The sequence below is a fragment of the Vidua chalybeata genome, chromosome 14 (assembly GCF_026979565.1).
Source record: "Vidua chalybeata isolate OUT-0048 chromosome 14, bVidCha1 merged haplotype, whole genome shotgun sequence".
NCBI classification, from domain to species: Eukaryota; Metazoa; Chordata; class Aves; order Passeriformes; family Viduidae; genus Vidua; species Vidua chalybeata.
Window position 1 is genome coordinate 1,182,620 of NC_071543.1, and position 19,920 is coordinate 1,202,539.

The 19,920-nt window shown below is 57.8% G+C and overlaps 1 protein-coding gene across 4 annotated transcripts in view; it reads right to left on the bottom strand.

Moving 5' to 3' along the window:
* Window positions 1–19,920, bottom strand: part of FRMPD3 (FERM and PDZ domain containing 3) — a 58,826-nt gene that overhangs the window by 24,852 nt on the left and 14,054 nt on the right. Inside the window, exons 2-7 of one of the 4 annotated variants that reach the window (XM_053955989.1) lie at window positions 4,360–4,522; window positions 4,011–4,113; window positions 3,607–3,652; window positions 2,400–2,504; window positions 1,264–1,371; window positions 655–786 (exon numbers count right to left, since the gene is read on the bottom strand). In XM_053955989.1, the coding sequence (XP_053811964.1) occupies window positions 655–786; window positions 1,264–1,371; window positions 2,400–2,504; window positions 3,607–3,652; window positions 4,011–4,113; window positions 4,360–4,510 (645 nt within the window). In that variant the 5' untranslated portion in view covers window positions 4,511–4,522. The remainder of the gene's footprint in view (window positions 1–654; window positions 787–1,263; window positions 1,372–2,399; window positions 2,505–3,606; window positions 3,653–4,010; window positions 4,114–4,359; window positions 4,523–19,920) is intronic. The other 3 variants (XM_053955990.1, XM_053955991.1, XM_053955992.1) reach the window with 3 other exon arrangements.

Sequence of the window (19,920 nt, forward strand, 5' to 3'; positions counted from 1 at the left end):
TTTATACCCTCATGTTCATGCATGGCTCTGTGTGCCCTCTGCTCCCTTTGGTGGTTGCTCAGTGCCCCTGGGCACTCCATGGCTCATTGCTGCCAATGCTGCTCACCTGCTCCTCACAGCTGTGCCCACTGGGGATGAGGCTGGGCCACAGCCCCATCCCAGTGACCCAAACTGTGCCACACACAGCCCCATCCCAGTGACACAAACTGTGTGCCACACACAGCCCCATCCCAGTGACCCAAACTGTGCCACACACAGCCCCAGTGCCAGTGACACAAACTGTGCCACACACAGCCCCATCCCAGTGACACAAACTGTGCCACACACAGCCCCATCCCAGTGACACAAACTGTGCCACACACAGCCCCATCCCAGTGACACAAACTGTGCCACACACAGCCCCAGTGACACAAACTGTGTGCCACACACAGCCCCAGTGCCAGTGACACAAACTGTGCCACACACAGCCCCATCCCAGTGACACAAACTGTGCCACACACAGCCCCAGTGACACAAACTGTGTGCCACACACAGCCCCAGTGACACAAACTGTGTGCCTACACCAGCCAAGTCCTCACTGGGGGAAGAGGAGGCTCTCTGTGCCCAGCCCCTCACCTCGGCCATCCCAACACCCTCCCACGCCCAGCAGCTTACGTGGGCCAGCGGCTGCTTGTCCTGGAGCAGCAGGAAGCGGTGGCTCTGCTCCGGGCTGGAATACTCCAGGACCAGGGCAAAGTGCTCGATGTGTCTCAGCGACAGGCGGTCCTGCAACGTCACCATCACGTCCTGCAAATGCCACAGACAGCTTGGGTGCCAGGCACTGGCTACTTCACTGGGACCTCACTGAGAGCCCACTCGCCCCTGGCAACTGGGGCCGTGCCAGGATGAGGCTGAGAGGGTCCACAAGACGGTACAGGAGAGGTGCCCAGCAGCCAGGTGGCAGCGGGAGGTGACCCGGGCTAACCCCGGGTGCTGCTGAGGGAGCTGGCCCCTGGCAGGGGGACTCGCAGGAGATCCAGCCTGGCTGGAGGGCAGGCTCACAGCAAGGAGAGAAGGCAGGAGAGGCAGAGCCAGCAAAGCCCCGTCCCTGCCAGCTGCAAAGCGTGCTGCCTGGGGAGGCAGACGGGCCATCCATCATGCCAGAGCGGCTCGCAGCCAGCCCAGCGCTGCTGTTCGTGCTCGGGAAGCAGGAGAGGAAAAATGGACTGGGCAGGTGGGAGGAGAGGGGTGTCACGGTGCTGTGGGGGGAGCAGAGGGGCTCACCTTCACAGTGGTTCGGCCATCGAACGTGAAGGATTTGATCTGCCCGTTCTCCAGGAAAACCTTCAGCACGTTGGGAATGAGGAGGAGAGCTTCTTTCTTCAACATGTCCTGGCATGTGGGGCCAGCAAAGGGGGAGGCGAGGAGGGTGGGGGGCACGGAGAGACGGAGGGAGGGTGGGGAGAGAGAGTGTCAGTGATGGAGCACTCGTGGCATCCTCTGCTGCTCTGGGCTTTTGTGCTAACAGGCACATTTCCCCAGACAACCCAGCATTCTGTCGAGCCATCAGGAAGTGCGGAGCTGAGGCAATTCAGAGCTGCCTGAGAGATTCACCTCCTCAGCTCCCAGCAGCTGCAGTGGGAACAGAGCATCTGGCTCTGTCCAGCACATCCCAGTGCCCATGCCTGGCAGCCTGTCCCGCTCCCCAGCTGGTGTCCCAGACAGGAGGTATGGCTGGGGTGGCTCAGAGCTGATCCCCCTTTCCTGACCCTCACCCCAAGCCTATCCCCCCTCAGCCCTGAACATCCCCTCTGCAGGAAGTTGGGAGAAGGCTGATTTTATTTGGTGAGAAGCATTTCAATCAGATAATTACCTAATTGATTTTCCTGAAAAATAGAACATGCTAGAAGCGCTTTACAGGGTTGTTTTTTTTTTTTTTTTCCAGTTTTGTTTTGTTGTTAATAAAACCTTTCTGCAATTAAGAGATAAAAGCACTGGGCTGGAACTCTTCAGCTTCCACAGCCATTCAGCAGTGCCCTGGTCACCCTGCCCCACACAGAGGCACTCCAAAGCTTTTGGGATCAGGCTGGAAGCCACAGATCTTCCTTAGAGCAGGCACTGGTATTGCCTGGATGCCTCCCCTGGGTGGACTCAGCTGAGACCAGGTTTCTAAGGCCAGTTTTTGGGGCTCCTTCAGAGGGACGGGGGGCGCCCACAGCAAGCCCCCCAGCAGTGACCCAACACGTTGACTGTGCCCAAGGACATCTGTCCAGTGGGGCTCCCCAGGCCAGACAGCTGCTCTCACCTGCAGAGCCCAAATCAGGGAAGAGGAGCCCTGTGGCCCCCCAGCCACCCCGCATGCTGTGGCCTTGGGGACACCTCAGGGGGTGAAGCACAGAGGAAGGCAGGGCAGGACTTACTGGGTCTGTCTCGCCGACCGTCACCTGCTCGGAAAATCGGACTTTGGCCGGGTTGGACCTTAGCTTCGCCTTCTTGGCTGCGCTGATGAAAGCAGATTTGGGGGACTGCAAAGAGAGCGCTGGGTAAATCACCTGCCTGCCCTCGGAGCCATGGTGTGGGGAAAGGCAGACACGGGGCCCAGTGTGATGACGGGGAATGGGAAGCAAACCACGAAATGGGGAGGGTGGAAAGCAAATCCCCTTGGCTGTGGTTACACAGCGCTGCAGGCAGGGCCAGAACGACGAGCAGCAGCCCCTGAAGTCACACCAGCAGCATCAGTGTGGCAGGGAGGCTGCACCCCAGTGAGCACCTGTGCCTGGCACTCCTTGTGCAGGCTGAGCTCCAGCAGATGTCAGCCAGGTCTTGCTTGGAGGCACTGGCACTGGCCGGATGAGAGAGATGAACCCTTGGATGTGGGTTTGCAGCCCCAGGGAGACGGCAGGAGCCTGGGCATCCCTGCAGGATGTTCTGGTGGCAGTGCCAGCACATACTCCAGCACAGAGACAGTCGTGCCACAGAGCCGAGTGTGCCAGCTGACGGTGCCAGCACCAGCTGAGCTGCCCGTCCTGGCTGGCGGCCATCGCGGGCCAGGAGGGAAAAAGCTTTTTTGGAGTGTGGCACACGCCCCCGCTCCTGACAGAGCAGTGCTGGGGAGCACAGGGCAGCTCTCACGCTTCTTTCCTAACATCAAAGACTCGGTGAAGCACAAACGGTGCCTCTGGCGTGACAGCTCGGTCTGCCCCAGGGCCAAGGGCGCCGAGCCCCAGCGCACCATCGCTGCCGGTGGCCGCAGCATCTCCAGCCCTCCTGCAGCCCGGCCCTCCCAGCTCCGCAGGGACTCCCGAGCCAGCAGCGACCCCTCCCTGCCACCCCTGGCACGATGGGTCAGACACGCGGGGTGTGCTCGGCAAACCGGGCGGGTTTGGGAATATTTTCTCTCCCTCCCTCCTGGTGACAAGGATGGGGAGATGGCTGCACGGGGCCGTGGCAGCTCTCAGACCCCACAGCTTGGAAGAGCCGTGGGGTGGTGGGACGTGGGTCCAACAAATCGGTTGAGCTGCCTGAGTGGTCTCCCAGGGTCTCCGGGGACCCTGCCTCGGCCTCCAAAAGGGTTTTTCACCCCTGTCCTGGCTCCCCTGGAGCTGGCCACGGCCCTGCCAGTCTCACCTGGTGGGTGTGCAGGACCGTGAGGATGATGAAGTCCTTGGCCTTCCTGTGACAGAAAGGAGAAATGAGGATGGATGGGACCTTATGGTGATGGACCTCAACATGTGCAACTGGCTACTGAGAGCACATCCCACCCTTGTCAGCCCCGTGGTGGTTGGGATCTCTGTGGGCTCCTTGGGGTGCTTGACAACGTGGCTGTGGATTCTTTCCCACTTCTTGGCCAGCTGGGAAGGGCTATGGCACCTGCTCCAAGGCTCTCCCCCTGCTCAGGCTGAGAATTCCCCACCCCAGCAGTGACCACTGGTGACGTGGGTGTGCACTGACACTGCAAGGCTTTGGTACGGGCACAGCAGCCTGGCACGAGCCCTTCCCCAGAGGCCATGAGGGACAAGTGTTGTCCTCACCTGACAAGCTCGATGAATCTCTCTCTGGGGGCTTCACTCACATCCTCATCGTTGATGGCCAAGATCTGGTCTCCTGGCAGGAGTTTATCCTCAGAGGGGCCGCCTGCCAGGAGAGAGGGTCAGGGCCAACCCAGGCATCCCAGAGCTGCGGGGTAGAGGGGAAGCAGGAGGGTCCCAAGCATCCCCAAAGCATTTGCCCACGTCTGTGGCTGTGGAGGACACCCTGCAGGCCCACCAGAGGGGACAGGAGAGGACAGGAGCCCAGGGAGGGGTCCTACCGGGGCGGGGGAAGCGCCGCTGTGTTTCCTGGCACGCTGCAGCTGCGTCCAGGACCACCCCCACACCCTACCTGCTGCCACCGACCGCACCACCACGGGCCTCTCGCTGCCAGCCACAAAGCCGAATCCGTAGAGGGGGTGGCGCTGGACCGTCACCTGTCGGAGCGTGTCCGAAGGCAGCTGCCCACATTCCATATCATCGCCACCGCGCTCCTCCGGCATCACATGGCTGCGCTGCAACCACAGGGACAGGCTGTAACGCGCCCCACCCCGCGGCCCTGCCCGCCACACCGAGCCCTCTGAGGCTGCAGGGCAGCCCCACTCCACCTGCAGCGCTCCCAGCACTCCCGGTCCCTTCCTGGGACGGCCACAGCCCCGTCCTCCCGTGCAGAGCCGTGCTGCTCAGCGCCTGCCCCTGCCACAGCACCAGAGCTCAGGCAGGGGACGTTCACGGAGATGCCACGCAAGGGTAAATCACCGTCCTCTCCCAGCACCTCTCTGTCCCGCTGCCCCAGCACTGCAGCCCATTAGATGGGAGATGTGCGTGGGGTAAACTGCTGGTGGTGTGGCTCTGGCCATTCCCCGAGGGTCAGGGGAGACGGCGGCCCTGGCACTGAGAGCTCTCCCTGCCATTCTGCAGAGCTTTAAAAGCAAACCCCAGGGCTGGCTTATTCATGCTGTGAAACACAGCTCAGCGATATCAGAGATAAGTGAAAACAAGTTTAGCCGGTCTAAAAACTAGGATTAAGGCAGGCTCAGCTGTGCTACTCCAACCAAATCTCCACCATCAGCCCAGGGACTCCTTGGAGTGGAGACAACCAGAAGATGAGAAGATCCAGCCCGGGGCAAGGTCATGTCAAAGCTGCTCTAGGCATCCGGGAGCAGCGCCAGCCATGGCTCCAGGCTGTGAGCCTGCTATGGGGGAGCGATCCCAGCACCACGGGATGGCCACGGAGCGCAGCACAGATGGCAACACGCACAGCCCAGCCAGAAAAACAAAGTGGTGAACGTGCTGTTGTTTCTGTGCTGCTCATTGCTTGTTCCTGTCCAGACTATTTAGTCTATTTAAAAAAGATCCTTCCCGGCCTTTTGACAACACACCAATTGTTCCATCTCTTATCAGTTTAGGATTTGATGCATCATCCAACTAATGCTATCTGTCTGCATTTCTGACACCCCCATCTGCTCCCAGCGCTGCGTTTGGCACCTGCTGCAGAGCCAAGAGGGACAGCACGTGGGGCTGGAGGGGACAGGAGCTCCTGGCAGCTCCACACCAGCACACACAGCTTGGGGCCTGAGGACATCACGGTCAGCAAAGACAGCCCTGTGCCGAGCCTGATCCCCAGGTAAGCACCCAAAACCCTCCGAGGGAGGATGTCATGTCTGCCATGGGAGGTCTCCTGAGCACAGGTGAGTCTGCCCAGGGTCAGGGATACAGCGCTGGCCATGGGTGAGCTGCGCTCTGTGACCATGGGATGTCACCACAGCCAGGTGACCCATTCCCAGCACCCAGCTGGGTGCGTGCTCGTGGCTTTCCCCTCCCGCAGGCAGCGGCACAGGGCTGGAGGAGAAAACGGTGAGGCCTGGGGAAGGGAACTGGTGAGGAGCAGCAGGGTCTGGGCACCCCTGAGCACGGGAAGTGCCGCGCCCATCAGCGCTCCCAGCAGGAGCAGAGCCAGCTCCAGCGCCAGGAGAGTGCAGCTGCAGGGGAACCAGCGAGACCATCTCCCCAGAGACTGCCTCTGCGCCGCCTCGTTAGCTGCTCTGCTACTCCCATGAGCATTTAAAAGAACAACAGTAACAACCACAACAAAAAGAATCACGCGATTCAACCGATTTTCTCAAACAAACGTTATCCGAGGCCATTGTGCGCAGCTGAAAAGGCGACTGAATGCAGCACCGCGTCTCCACGCGCCTGGCATGGCCAGGGAGAATGCCAGAGCTGGCTGCCACAAGACAGCAGTCACCGAGCTGCTGGCTTCCCAGGGCACACTTTCATCCCACCCATGCTGCCCGCAGCCATCGCAGCCCCCCGGCCAGCAGATGAACACGAGGATGAGCAGCAGGGCTCGAAGCACCGGGATGCCTCGGAGATGTGGCTGAGCTCAGTGCGATGGCTCCGGGGAAACACAGGCAGGGGTTTGCTCACCAAGTCACAGCAAAGTGGGTGGCGAGTCCCAGACCAGAGCTGCCCAGCTGTGTCCCGAGATCTGTCCTTCTGTGTGCAATCGGGGCGTCGGTGTCACCCTCGCTCCTCCCCACGGAACCCGCGGCTGAGCCACAGCCGGTGACCGCCCAGGACCAGGGACAGCAGCGTCTCCCGCAGCCGAAATTACCATCAGAATTGGTTAGCCGGGAAATCTTTGCAGCTTTAACAGACAAAAGGAAAAGAAAGCACACCTCACTTCAGCCACAACCAGCCTGCCCTGCCATCCAGCGTCAAAGGGAAGAGGGGAATAAAGAGATGGATACGGACAATGAGAACTCCTTTACCGGCCTCTTAAGCTGCTCCTCTCCTGATAAGACTTGGACGCTGCAGAAGCATTACCAGGAAATTAAATAAAAGAGGACGAGCGTCCTCCTAAGCAGGACTTATCCACTCCTGGAGAAGCAGTAATATGCTCAACAGCAGGTACAACATGCCTTCTCCAGGCTGTGGCTCTGAACGTCCCTCCTGCAGCAGCTCTCCCATGCCGGGCTTGGGGATTAACGTGTGCTCACCCTGGGCCAGAGCGAGAGGCCAGAGAAACCAGCAGCAGCAGCAGCAGTGGGTAAGGTAGCTCTCTCCCCAACACTGGTAATTGGCTGCACCCCAAGAGCTATCACTTCCTTGGAGCCTGATTTTTTTTGTGTTTCTTCTTTTAATTTCTGGGCAGAGAGCTGTGCTGGGCAGCAAAGCTCACGGGCAGGCTCTCGCAGCAGGGAGCTGAGGATATGAAACAACCCCTGGAGCTCAGCAGCTCTGGTGCCATCAGCAGCACCAAACCCAGCCTCACCCTGGGGCCACACTGCTTGGGGAACACCTGCCACCACCTTGGTGGGCACGGGCCAGCACTGACCCCATCCCACTGCGGGGAGCCAGTGGCTGTTTATGGCCATGTCCCCACCCTGCCTGTGTCCTTACCTGCCTGCTGCCCACCCTTAGCCCAAGAGTCTGCTCTGCATCCCCTTGTGTCCTCGGGGTCCACCATGGCACAGTGCCACCGAGGCACAGTCGCTGGAAAACAGATCAGCACAAAGTAAAAGGACGTATCAGGAGAAAGCTCTCTGTGCCCAGCAGCAGCAGGAGCCCACCGTGGATGTACCCCTGTGGGAGCACCTGGCTCTTCACGGCGTCTTGACTGATGTGGCATGAAGATATCCTGAGGCTGGGACACTCATCTGCTGACCTCTGATCTGGTCACACTCTGCCACCCAAGGTAAGAAAGACATCAGCTTGGTGCAGTCACTGCCCATCGTGATACACCCACCACCAAGGGATGTGCCTTCAGCTTCCTGAGCACCTTCAGACCTCCCTGCCATGGAACAGGCCTGAACACAGAGCCCTCATCCCCCCCAGACAGATAAAGGCAGAACAGGAGTTACTCCAAAAGCTGACGCATCCATTTTTAATTTCCTACCACAATAAATCTCTGCTCCCTCTGAGGACTGATTTTCTGCCTTTTCTCTTAATGCTGACTGGCCATCTGCCGCCAGAACAAACCAGTACCACCTGCCTGGGAGGAATGATGGTCTCCATCTACCCAGGACACTCACACCATTTCCAACTGCCTTTACACAAGTGGCACCGGGTGAAAACACTTTGTGCAGCCGAGGAAGGGCTCACAGCTCAGCTCCAGGATGGGGAGTGGGTACGGGAAGGTCTTGTCCCTTCTGCAGAGGGCCAGTTCGCAGGGGTGGGTGCCAGCTCTCCTCCCCCTTCCTCTGCTGCTGTGAACAACCCAAGAACAAACAGAGCCTGCGGAGTCCTGCCTCTCCTACTGCAAAGCCGTGCCCGGCTCCTCCATCTGCCAGGCTGCAGTTGGTGAGCGGCTTGTGAGGCATGTGGGATCCTGAGCACGTGTGGCAGCGGCAGGAAACGCCGGGGAACAGGCCAAGAAGGGTTTTTATGGGGAACATATGGCAGCTCCAGCCTCACACCCCGGTCTTCATCTCAGATGGAGCCGTGGGGCTGCCGGGGAACGTGGGGACCAACAGCGGGGACAAAAGCAGAGCAGGCAGAGCTGGCTGGCACGGGACCCACCGCGACGTGTGTCTGCTCCACCAGCCCTGCATCTGCACCCAGAGGGCATCTGGGCACCTTGGCAGATGCCACTTGGCCCACGTTTAGGTGTCAGACCCCCCCCCCAGCATGGGCAAACAGATGCTGTCTTTCCTGAGGAGCTGCTCGGCCACACGGACCCAGCCTGGTAAAGCTGTCCCTGCTCTGGCAGCGTTCAACAGCTGAGAGAAGCGAGGAGAGCTGGACTGAGGGGTGCCAGCGTGGCTGAGACCAACACTAAGGGCAGCAGAATAACCCTGGCCTTCACGGGTGAAGTCCTTCATGGACCCAGCCAGGAGAATGCAGCCTGCCTGCGGCTCTGCCATATGGCCCACGACTTTACCCCCTGTGCTCCAGCTTGGATTCGCTGTCAGTATTGGGAAGCAGTTTAAAACAGAGCTCCTCAAAGGGAGCTGGCTGTCCTGAGCTGGCAGGCGAGCCGGGAACGCTGCTGGTACAAAGGTGGGGTGCCAGATGGCACCCGTTTGAGGGCACAAGTACCCCTGGCTTTCAGCGCAGGGACAAGCAGCCAGTGAGCAGTGTCCAGCAGAGCTGCTGGAGAAGCTGATGAGCAGCCAAAGGCAGCTGTAAATAACGAAGCAGCAGCCGCAGCCTGGCTCCGGGCAGCAGCTGCAGCCTTCTGCTGCTCAGCCTGCAGCTTTTTAAATGGCCCTGGCATCGCACCTAGAGATAAACACAGGCTGAGCGGCCAGGCAGGTTGGGGGCTAGTTGGAAATCCTAGGACCTGTTATACCCTGGGGGTGGCAGAGATGGATTTATTGCCCCCTGGCAAGGACTGGAGCCAGCTCAACAAGGTGCTGGAGGCAAGAGGGGCTCAAAAATTCTCAAAGTAACGATGGCAATTACAAAAAATAGAGTATAAGCATGGCTAGCAAAGACCCCGTGTGCCACCACAACCTCCAGCCACACTCAGGTCACCAGAAGAAACAGCTTCTGCAGAGGGAGAGGCTGTCCTGAAACAAGCCCTGGGAGACACGGCCAGATGCATCACTGAGAATCTGCAGCTCAGCCTGTACCGTGCTTTCCATGGGCAAACACACACAGACATTGCCTTCCCCTGCTGGGACTGGGGATCTCCAGGCTAGAAAGGAGAAGAGGGACCACAATGGTCCCTGAAAGCATCCTGACAGCAGGCAGGGAGCTGGCACTGCATGAGAACTGGAAGGCACCTGTGGAAGGAGGTTTGACACATGAAAAGGCAGCACTTTGCCACACAGTTGATCCCAGGAGCTCCCTGCCGCAGGATGCTGGGGAGGCTGGAAATTCTACTGGGTTTGAAAAGCAATTTCCAGCTACTGAAGCCAGAGGCCTCCACATTTTCCTTGCTGTAGTTTGCCAGATCCTGGGAGAATTTACACCAAGAGCTGTCTGATCAATGTGCAGCAGGAGAGAGGACCTGAGCCCACCTCGCTGGCACAGTGCATGTGCATGGGCTGCCCGAGGTGCACGTGGCTGTGGCAGAGGTGGGACTGCAGCTGAGTGTGCCACTGGATGCCCTCGGGTCCCAGGGCAAGGACTCAGCACCTGCAGGAGTGAAGGATGCTGAGTGTGAGATGATGACAACCTCCAGATTGTTCACTCACACAGCCTGGCCGTGCCTGCACAAATTTGGGACAGGCTGGGGTGCTGTGGAAACTGTCTAAATGCCCCCCAAAGACAGTGGGTTCCCTCATCTGTTCAAGTTTCCACCACATTACAAACAGCGTTCTCCTCCAAATTGTTCCATGCTGTTACAGGAGCCATCCTCCTCCACTAAATTGTTCCAACCAGGGGCTCCCACTCAGGTAAAAAAATTCTCCTCCAATCTTCCCTATGATTTTTGGCTGTTTAAGGGATTTTTGTTCTCCCCAGCTGGAGAAGTGGATCAAAGCAAAATCCTTTAGCAATAGGGTCAGGCCCAGAAGGCTCGTGCTCCTGACTCAGCCAGCAGCAGGTAGAGGACCACGGGGCTGCTGGCAAAACTGAGCAGGGCTGGAGAGCCTGGCCTGGAGAAGAGGGACTTGAGACAGGCAGGGCTTCCCTTGCAGGGCTCTAACAAATCTGCCTGCAGTGAGAGAGGGGTGTGAAGAGGAAAGCCTGTCTCCTCTCTAGTGCATTGAGAAACATGCCCCGAGCATGGGCAGCAAAGCCACACCATGGGACAGTTTTGTTTAGGGTACCTTTCTTTACATTTGGGGATGCCCAAATGTAGGGCATCTAATCTAGGCACTAATCTAGGGCCTGGGAGAAACTGGTTTCCAGCCCCTCCTCTGCCACTATCTGCTGTGGTGATCATGGGCATGTAACCTTGGTCCTCTCCTCTGTGGTGCTCCACTGGTGCCAGCAGGCAGGAGCCCCCCCTTGTCCAGCTAAGCAAGACTCAGAGGGATTTTTGTCTTTGTGAGGACTACAGAAATACAATAGACAGACAGTCAACACTGGGATAAAATGAGATGAACACGTAAGAGGATTAATCAGAGATAAGGAGCAACAGAATAAAATTTGCAGCATTTTTCTCCATTATTTGTGTGTTGCTCAGCTGCATGATGGGGGCTTGGAGTGGGACCAGTTCCCCACCACAGCCCGGCTACTCTCTGCCTGTCCATTACTGCTTTTAACTCAGGAGAGCTCTGTGCTTTATTAACTTTGCTTTCTGCTGGCACTGGAGGCAAACACCCCTGGCCCCGTGGGCAGGAGGGGGATTACACCAGCCCCAGGTGCTCCTGCACCTCTCACGCTGGCAGGGGCAGCTTGAACCCAAAGTGAGCCTTTCCTGCCAGAGCCCCCAAGTGCAGCCAGAGTGTCCCCAGAGCTCCTCAGGGACAGGGTCTGGCTGCTGCATGGCACAGCAGCTCCTCTCCAGCAGCAGGAGAATGCCTCCCCCCACACTTGTCTGGGCACCAGGCACCCGAGGCCCACCTTGCTCCAGCAGATTTGCAGGAGGAGAAATTTATCGCTGCATATAAAGTTCAGGGGGGAGTTAAATAAGGCGGGAGATTTACACATCCTTTACATTCCATTAGCGAGCAGGCACAGCCTGCATCCCCTCCCAGGCACCAGTGAGGAAGATTCAGGGCGGCTGTCAGCCCTCCTCTCCCACAGCTGGCAGAGATGCTTGAAAATCCAATCAAGCACTTTCCTCTGGGCCTTCAGGAATCCCAGGACTTTGGCCGTGGATTTACAGTGAGCAATTTCCTCAGTGGATAACTTGGACTCCTATCTCCTCCCAGCACAGCACAGAGCAGGGCACGGGAGGGACCTGGGGGAAGGAATGCCGGAGGAGGCAGGACAGCAGGAGAGATAACGCCATCCCCAGCCCAGACGGCTGCGTGACAGCCCCTGGGTGCAGAGGGAGCCTGAGCTGGGCTCAAAGCTCACCCAGCAGCTCCAGCAACCCACAGCCCTGCCCTGCCAGCCCATCCAGGGTGAGAGCTGGCCCTGACACAGAGGTGGCAAGCACTGGAGCGTTTCTGGCACTACAGCATTGGTGAGATGGTCGCCCAAGCTGTGGCACAATGGCCCACAAGCTCGCCTGTGTGGCAGCAGGGACTGTCCCAACAAGTCCCCAGTACTGTCACCAGCCTCGGCAAGAGCTACACAGGAACCTGCATATGGGAGGTGACAAACACAGCCCCACAGAGTCCCCCTCCGCCCCTGCCTTTTCTGGGATCCCTCTCCGTGCTCCAGGGCTTAGTGAAGCTCTTGAGCTGATGCAAGATAAAGGCAAAAACATTAAAAAGAGAAAATGCACAGGAGCGGAGGAGCCTTTGTGTGTGATGCTTCCAGCCTGGGGCTCCTGGCCTTTCTAGCAGAGAGGCTTAGTTTATACCTCTTTGTATTCTCTTCATAACCAGCTCCCAGCTCTGCTGCCTGTGCCAGGGTGCTCCTGGGGGTGCAGGGCAAGGAGGGGACTCTGCAAACTGCAGAGTCCGTGTGTGCTCATGAGTGCAGTGTGTTTGCCAGGTGTATATATATTTAGAGGCACACCTGCCCACGTGGGCTCTGTTTTCAACACGTGGGTGTACAAATGCCGCACGGAAGAAGCAGCAGCAGCCTTGGAAGGTGGCACCAGTTTGTGTACAGCCCTGTGACTCCTCACCCTCAGGGCACCACAAGGTGCTCACCTGGGGAAATGCTGCAGGAATAGAACCACAGAATGGCCTGGGTTGGAAGGAACCTCAAAGCTCATCCAGGTCCAGCCCCCTGCCATGGGCAGCAGCACCTTCCACCAGACCAGGCTGCTCAGAGCTCCATCCAACCTGGCCTGGAACGCCTCCATTGATGGGGCAGCCACAGCTTCTCTGGGCAGACCATGCTAGGGCCTCCCCACTGTCACAGAGAAGAATTATTTCTTAATATCTAATCTAAACCTACTCTCAGTTTGAAAGAGCCGTGAGGACACAGAGCTGCTCCTGGCGCAGCACGATCTGACTTGCATGCCCCAAGGTCCCCGTGGGATGCACACACACATGGTCCCCCACAGGACACAAGCACCTGGCTCCGTGTGGGATGCACGCACACACTGTCCCCAGGGGAAAGCCCAAGGGACAGCTCCATGCTAGTCCCCCACTGGCACACAGCCCAGAGCTCCCAGGCAGCACCCGAGGTCACACTCACCTGGCTGTGGCAGAGAAGGGGCTGCCAGCACAGCCCGCTGGTCCCTGCGCTACCAGATAGGAGCAGAGCATCAGCAAGAGCCAGGTGCTCATTCCCCACATGCTGTGGGTGCCCACGGCTTTGCTCTGCCCGCACCCCTGCTCTGTGGGGCTGCAGCACTGCACCCACAAGGCGCTTTGAAAGCACCCGTAATGAGAGAAACGCCCCGAAAGGTTTCTAAACAAGGCCAAATAATTTATAAATATCGGTGCCACAAGCTGGCCAGCTCAGGCTGGTGCTGGTAGCAGAGTGACCGCTGGCCATGTCCTGTGTGTGCTCCCAGGAGATGCTGCTGAAGGCACAGCAGTGCTGGCGAGCGCTGCACACCGAGCGTCATCGCAGCAGACCTCAGCACTCCTGCTGCATAGGGATCTGATGATTTTCTGAGTTCCTGCTGTAGTAATGAGCTTAATCAGCTCATGCAAATCAGTTGCCATTTGAAACCAGCCTTGTCTAATGGAACCCGTTCGGTATTTGCCTCCTGGAGTTTTCACACAGATCGATCTTCCCCGTTTCAGGTGTGAAAGGCAACTGAGGCAGGGAACGGTTTCACCTTTCCCAGCACTGGACTGCAGCTTGGAGCTCAATGGCAATTTCTCAGCCTCATTTCTCATATTCTTATTGTTTCCAGAAACAAAGGGAATTAGGCTCTGAAAACCCCTGTCCTCTGGCAACGGATTATGCCCTTAGATTACTGCAGCCATTCAGAGGAGCATTTGGACAACGGAATTTACACAATTTAGCCCTTGGTGCCAGCGGGTTCAGCAGGAGAGCCCCTCCACCACGGCCTATTTTGAATAAGCAAATCAACCACGCACAGGGAGATTCATTTTGTAAAGTGCAAGCGGAAAAAGCAATGCCAGCTCCCATCCACTCCTGGCTGACATTTTATTTAACAGGTTATTCATTTGCCCCAGCGTCCTCAGCAGCAGCAACAACCACTTCTGCAACCTCCCATAACTCACTGCCAGCCCCTTTCCCAGGTGCCTCCCCCTCCTCCCCGGAGGTAATTGGCAATTATGAAGGTGTTACACAGCAAACCACCCTGTGCTGTTCAATGCCACAGCCCCAGTGCTGGCTCATGGACAGCACCATGTCCTCCAGAACCACGTGGTACCCCAAACAGACCCCAAAACTCATCCCTCAGGCTTGATCCTTCCATGGATGCAGAAGCCTGAGCCCTCTTCAAACCTTTGCTGGGGCCCCCTGAACTCCTGAGAGAGCCTGGTCTGGAGCCCAAACTGACCCATCAGACCTGCACAGACCTTCCTCAGCTCCGTGGACCCTGGACCAGGTGTTTTGGTGCTGGACCCCAATGTGTGCACAAGGCCACCAGCGAGTGAAACCCCTGGGGACACACACAGGTCTGCTCTGAGCCCCTGCCCACACCCAGGACCCCTCTTGCTGCCCATCCTACTTTTCTGTTCATCTCCAGAGCCCTGCTATGGGGCTCTGGCTGATCCACCAGGCTGGGCTCGGTGTCTCAGCCCCAGCCAGGGCAGAGACAGAGAGCAGGTCTCAGAGACTGCTCACCATGCTCCCAGACAAGGCTCAGGCAGGACAGATGCTCAGCCTAAATGAACCTAAATGAGCTTTGCCAAGGGGGAAAAGCCCTCTGGCAGAAGGTAAAGGAGGATGTCTGGAAGGGTGTCTCAGTCCTGCAGAGACGGGGACAGGGCTGCAAGGAGCTGCCTCTGGAAAGGGAGTGTGGGCTTGAGGCAGCCAGCTGCTCTGGGAAACCACAACCAGCATGGCTCTCCTCACCAACTGCACTGCACTCCTCTTTTTTTTTTTTTTTTTTTTTTTTTTTTTCCCTTCCTCTCTTTTTCTCCAATTTATCTTTTTGACACGTTCAATGATGCTTCTGCAGACTGAAAACAATAGAGACAGAGTTTCAGCCAAGGCAATTTCAGAGCTGAATCAAAGCTAAAATAACCTAGACACAGAGCAGCTGAGCAGAGACAGCTCAGTGAGGGGGGGACAGAGCTGTGCAGGCGCCCTGTCCCTCTCTGCAGCTCCCACTGCCTGGCTGGCAGAGAGGACAGCAAGTCCCACTTAGGAGCTGTGTATCTCAATCTCCCGTTTGCCTGCCACCCCTTTCTGGCCCTGATGGCGTCATTTCCCCCCTCCCATGGATGCAAGTCCCCACCCCAAAGCCAGCCCTGCAGCTGCAGCTGAGTGAGTACCTGCTTGCCCAGCACACCGGCTCCGTGCCTTGCATGGCAAGCACCAGTCCTGACCTTAGAGCCCTGCAGAGCTTCCAGGTAGAGATTTTAATTTTTTTTTCCCCCCTACAAGTGCTACTCTGCTGCTACATGAAGGAGGTGGGAAGGATGGACGGACACACACAACTGGGGAGAGAGGGAGGATGGGCTGATTCTGCCAAGGGAATACTGCACCTGGACCCGTAACAGGGAACAAGACACAATCCTCAGCATGACTCAGCCTGGAAACGCATGCTGCTTGCCAGTCCCACTGCCAGGACTGGCACGTCCCCACTGCTCATCCCACAAGGAAGCAGTCCATGGCTGCCACCCCAACACTTGCCCCAGATGTGTTTCACAGCCGGGACAGGTAAAGCCAGGCATTCCTGGTACCTGGACAGGCCGATCATGCCAAAAGCAGCCAGGCAAAACGGGGGCTGCTGCTGTGCAGGACAAGCTGTGCGTGGCTGACACGCTGCTTGGTCTCTCTCAGACCTCCTGGAAGCAGCTGTCAGAGCCTGCCTGGTTCCAGTCCCTGCCTCCCCAGACACACGGGTAATTCTGCTCCCCTGGGCGTGTGCCACGTTTGTTTCTCTCTGAGAGAGAAAGGGTTTCAGCACTGTGAGCCTCAATGGTCTTGAAGAGCATCAAAAGCAGCAGGCAGAGGTGAGAAATGGGAGGTACAGGATCACAAGCATCCCCCAGGGCTGGTCCACGGGGGCACCTTGTGCCTCAGAATTCCTGCCAGGGGACAGTGGTCCATACAGGACACTGTTCACATCCCGGGTGAAGTTCAGCAGCCTGGGAAAGGCAGCATTGTGTCCTTCTGCTCCTGCATTTTACTTGTGAAATGCCACATCCAGCTCCACGTTTAACTGTGGGGCTGGGCAGGAGCTGCCTCCAGAGCCTTCTCTGGGGCCCATGTGAGCATCTCCCAGGCGTCAGTGGCTACCCCAGTCCCAAAGAGCCTGTGCCATGCCCTTGCCTCCCGAGCCAAGGCACCGTGGCAGCCCCAGCTTGCCTGGGTGGGTGTGAAACCCTCGCTGGGGCTGGCAGGCAATGCTCTGCTCACGTCAGAGTCGTCTAAGGGAGGTGCTCGGCATCACCTCCTTGGATTAGGGGGTGTTAGACCCCCCCTCCTCTCTGCCTTTTCCCCAGCTGGCTCCATCTCTCTGAAGGATACATCCCAGTGCCAAGTGACACGGGCCTGATCATCTGAGGACATGCAAATAAACTCAGAGCCCTTCTCCCTCCTCACACACCGGGGAGAGCGTTCCCCTCGCCGCCTGTTTACAGCCAACGCCGTGGTGAGGCAGGCGGAGTGACAGCTCTGGAGATGACATGTCAGCTCTGGCTGGCCCGGGAGGACGCGTCCAACTGTCACACAGCATTAGCTGCAACACATTCCTGCACAACACCCTGCAGCCCACACTGCCACGGGGCTGTGGCACCCCTGCCTCCACTCCATCCCCTCTCTGGGCAGTCCCTGGCCAAGGGGCGCCGGCCACTGCTTTTGTCACCTGGCCCCTTGCATATCTTCTCCTGCAGCAGGCACTCATGGCCTGCTGCCACGGCCTTTGCAGACCACGGCAGGCTGATGGGACCGGGCTGAAAGAACCACCTGGCTGCCACTGAAGCACCAGGAGCTGGGGCAGGCACGGGGGAAGGACGGAGACGGAGGAGCTGTGCTACAGCCCCAGCCCACCTGACACCCACACTGCAACAGCCCTCCAGGAGCTCTCTGGTGGTGGCATGGAGAGCCTGGCACGGGGCAAAACATCTCCTCTTGTCAGTCCTGGTGAGGCTGGCCGAGTCCTGTGGGACACAGCCCTGCCTCCCCTCCCTTGCCACGTGCTACCAGCCCTGGCCTGTGCCCTGGAGCTGCTGGAGAGTGAAGCAAACAGATCTGCCTACAGCACCAGTGCTTTGCCTTCACCAAGAGACACTGAAGCAAATCAATTTTGGGGCAGGTTGAACCCTCTGCAGGGCACTGGTAGAGCCTCAGAGAAGCCTCAGAGGAGAGGTGGCCCAGTTAGCAGAGCAGCAGCAGCTCTCTCATCCAGCCTGCCTGCTCACACACCACATTCACATCCAGAGAGCATCGCAGAGCCAGGACCAACGCCGCCCGTGGTCCCCACAGCTGTCACCTCGGCACTTCTGGAGAATGACAGTTCCTAGCCACCGGTGGCAACACGTCAGATGACTTTGTCCTGAGTCACAAAAAGTGGCAGAGAGAGCTGAACTTGGCCTCAGAGCTTGCTGCCCCTTCCTCCGTTGGCTCAGATCGACGCTTCGAGGCAGCGCCTGGCTCTGGGCAGCTGTGAGGCCGGGGTTAAGCTGCTTGGGCACCAGCTGTGTTGTAAATAACACAAGAGGCAGCTGCAATTCCTGCAAGATCAGGCCAGGAACGCCTCTACGTGACACTCTCGGTTTGGCCAACAGCTCCAAACCACCTCCCAGGGATGTGGACAAGGAGCCACCAGCCCTCGCTGCCTCCTCGTCAAGTTCCAGGCACTGCTTCTCCCATTTCCTACTTCACTGTTCGGATTAAAATCCTTCTGTTGGCCTATAAAAAAAGTAATCAAAACGATAACAACATCAATCAAATGCTCTCAGCAGATGAGCCAGTTGGTCCTTCACTCCTCCCGGCTGCCAGCAGCTCATTGCCATGGGTAGACAGGAGCTGCAAGCTCCATCCTGGGGCCAGGATGGACATCCATCTGGGAGAGCTGGGGGCTGAGGCAAGGAGTGGGAAGGATTTCAGCTCCCACCTTGGGATGCTCTGGCACCCTCTCAGCACTCAGCTTGCTGGCAGGGAGCTGCATGGGTGCTGCAGAGGAACAAGAGCTCATGGACTCCCCCTGCTCAGCACAAAACCAATTACCCTTGTGGCAATTAAAAGGGAGGAGAGACAAAGCCCTGTGGCCAAGAGCATCTGCAAATCCTGACGCCAGCGCCAGTGGTGGAGGAAGGAGGAGCAGATCTCCTGGAGCCATGGCTCCGTGCCAGCCAGGGCACACACTGGGGATGGATTGCCCAGCAGCATTTTGGTAATGACAGGTGGTACCACAAATCTGCAGGACAGAGCTGAGATGCTCTCAAGTGTCTGGTAACCTTTTTACAGCCCCATCAGTCCTGCTGCCACAGACAGAGTGGTCAGGATATGTTGGAGGCTACAGGCAATACAAAGCTCAGGGTCTGGGGGCAGTCTCCAAATAATGCCCGGGTCCACGGAGGCAGAGACACGGTGTTGGTGATGGAGATGTGTTTCCCACTCCCCTCAGAGCTGTGCTGGGGGCATCACTGACACCCTGTGCAGGATGGGCAGATCAGAGACTCCTCTGCTCCCTCATGGACAGGCAGGGGCAGGGCTCTGCAGCCAAATCACACAGGGACTGAGAGACCCACCGGTGTTCTACATGGCCTTTGCTCTTCTTGACAAGCAGGTGATTCCTGGGAAAGCAGCCTGTGCTGGAGCCGGGGTAACAAAGAGCCACCTCCTCAGCAGAGGGGCCTGCAGGAGCTGTGCTTAGCACACCTGCTGCTCCAGCCTTTCCCACAGGGTCCCTCTGCTGAACAGGCGCCAGGATGGAGCAAGCGATGAGACACGGCCAGCTCAAAGTTCCCCACGTGCCGCTGGCTGGATGCCAGCAGCAGCATTCCTCCTGAGCACGGCCTCAGCCCTGCTTCAGCGGTGCTGTGAAACCCGCACAGCCAGCATCCCTGCCGGCACCTCGTTTGCAGGAATTCTGCCAGGGGCAGGGAAACACAGGCAACTCGTTAGTATCACATCAGCAGAGAGTACCTAACGGGGATCTTACCCTGCCCCCACGGGCAGCAAGGGAAGATGTTCCCTTTTTAAGGGACCTCCTCTGAAGAGCTGAAACAAAGCAAACCCCAGCATCTCCCTCTTACAGAGCCAAGGGATGGGAGCTGAGACTGGAGCATCCAGCTTCTCTCCCACAGCCTTTCTTCCTTCCAGGAGGAACCCACAGTTCTGGAAAGGCCCCCACGCCCTGGGGAATGCTCTCTTCCCTCCCCCAGCTCAGGCCTGGTTCCCCTCTGGAACTCGAGGATTCTGACTGAGGAAAGCACCTTTTAAAAGAGGAAATAAAACTCAAAAACCAGCCTTTTACTGCTGTTACCCATCGGTGGGACACACACCGTGCTTTGCTGGCTGTGATTATACAGACCCTGTGTGAACCCCCACAGCTCCCAAGGTCTCTTCCCCGTGTCCCCACCCCGGGCAGGACCAGGTGTCTCCTGCCTTCTCAGAAACGTCTCTCTCATCAGCTGGGTTATAGCAGGAACAGACCCAGGGCTCCTCTGCTCAAGTTCTCTCTACGGGCAGCGGAAAGAGGAGTCTCATGAGCGTTGCTCAAAGGTGATGTGGCAGCAGCCAGAAAAATCACCAGCTGCTCCATGCACAGAATAAAATTCCCATTAAAGGGGGAAAAAAAGCTAAGCACAAAAAACAACGAAGCACTGAAGTGCTTCACAGCATCCTCTGC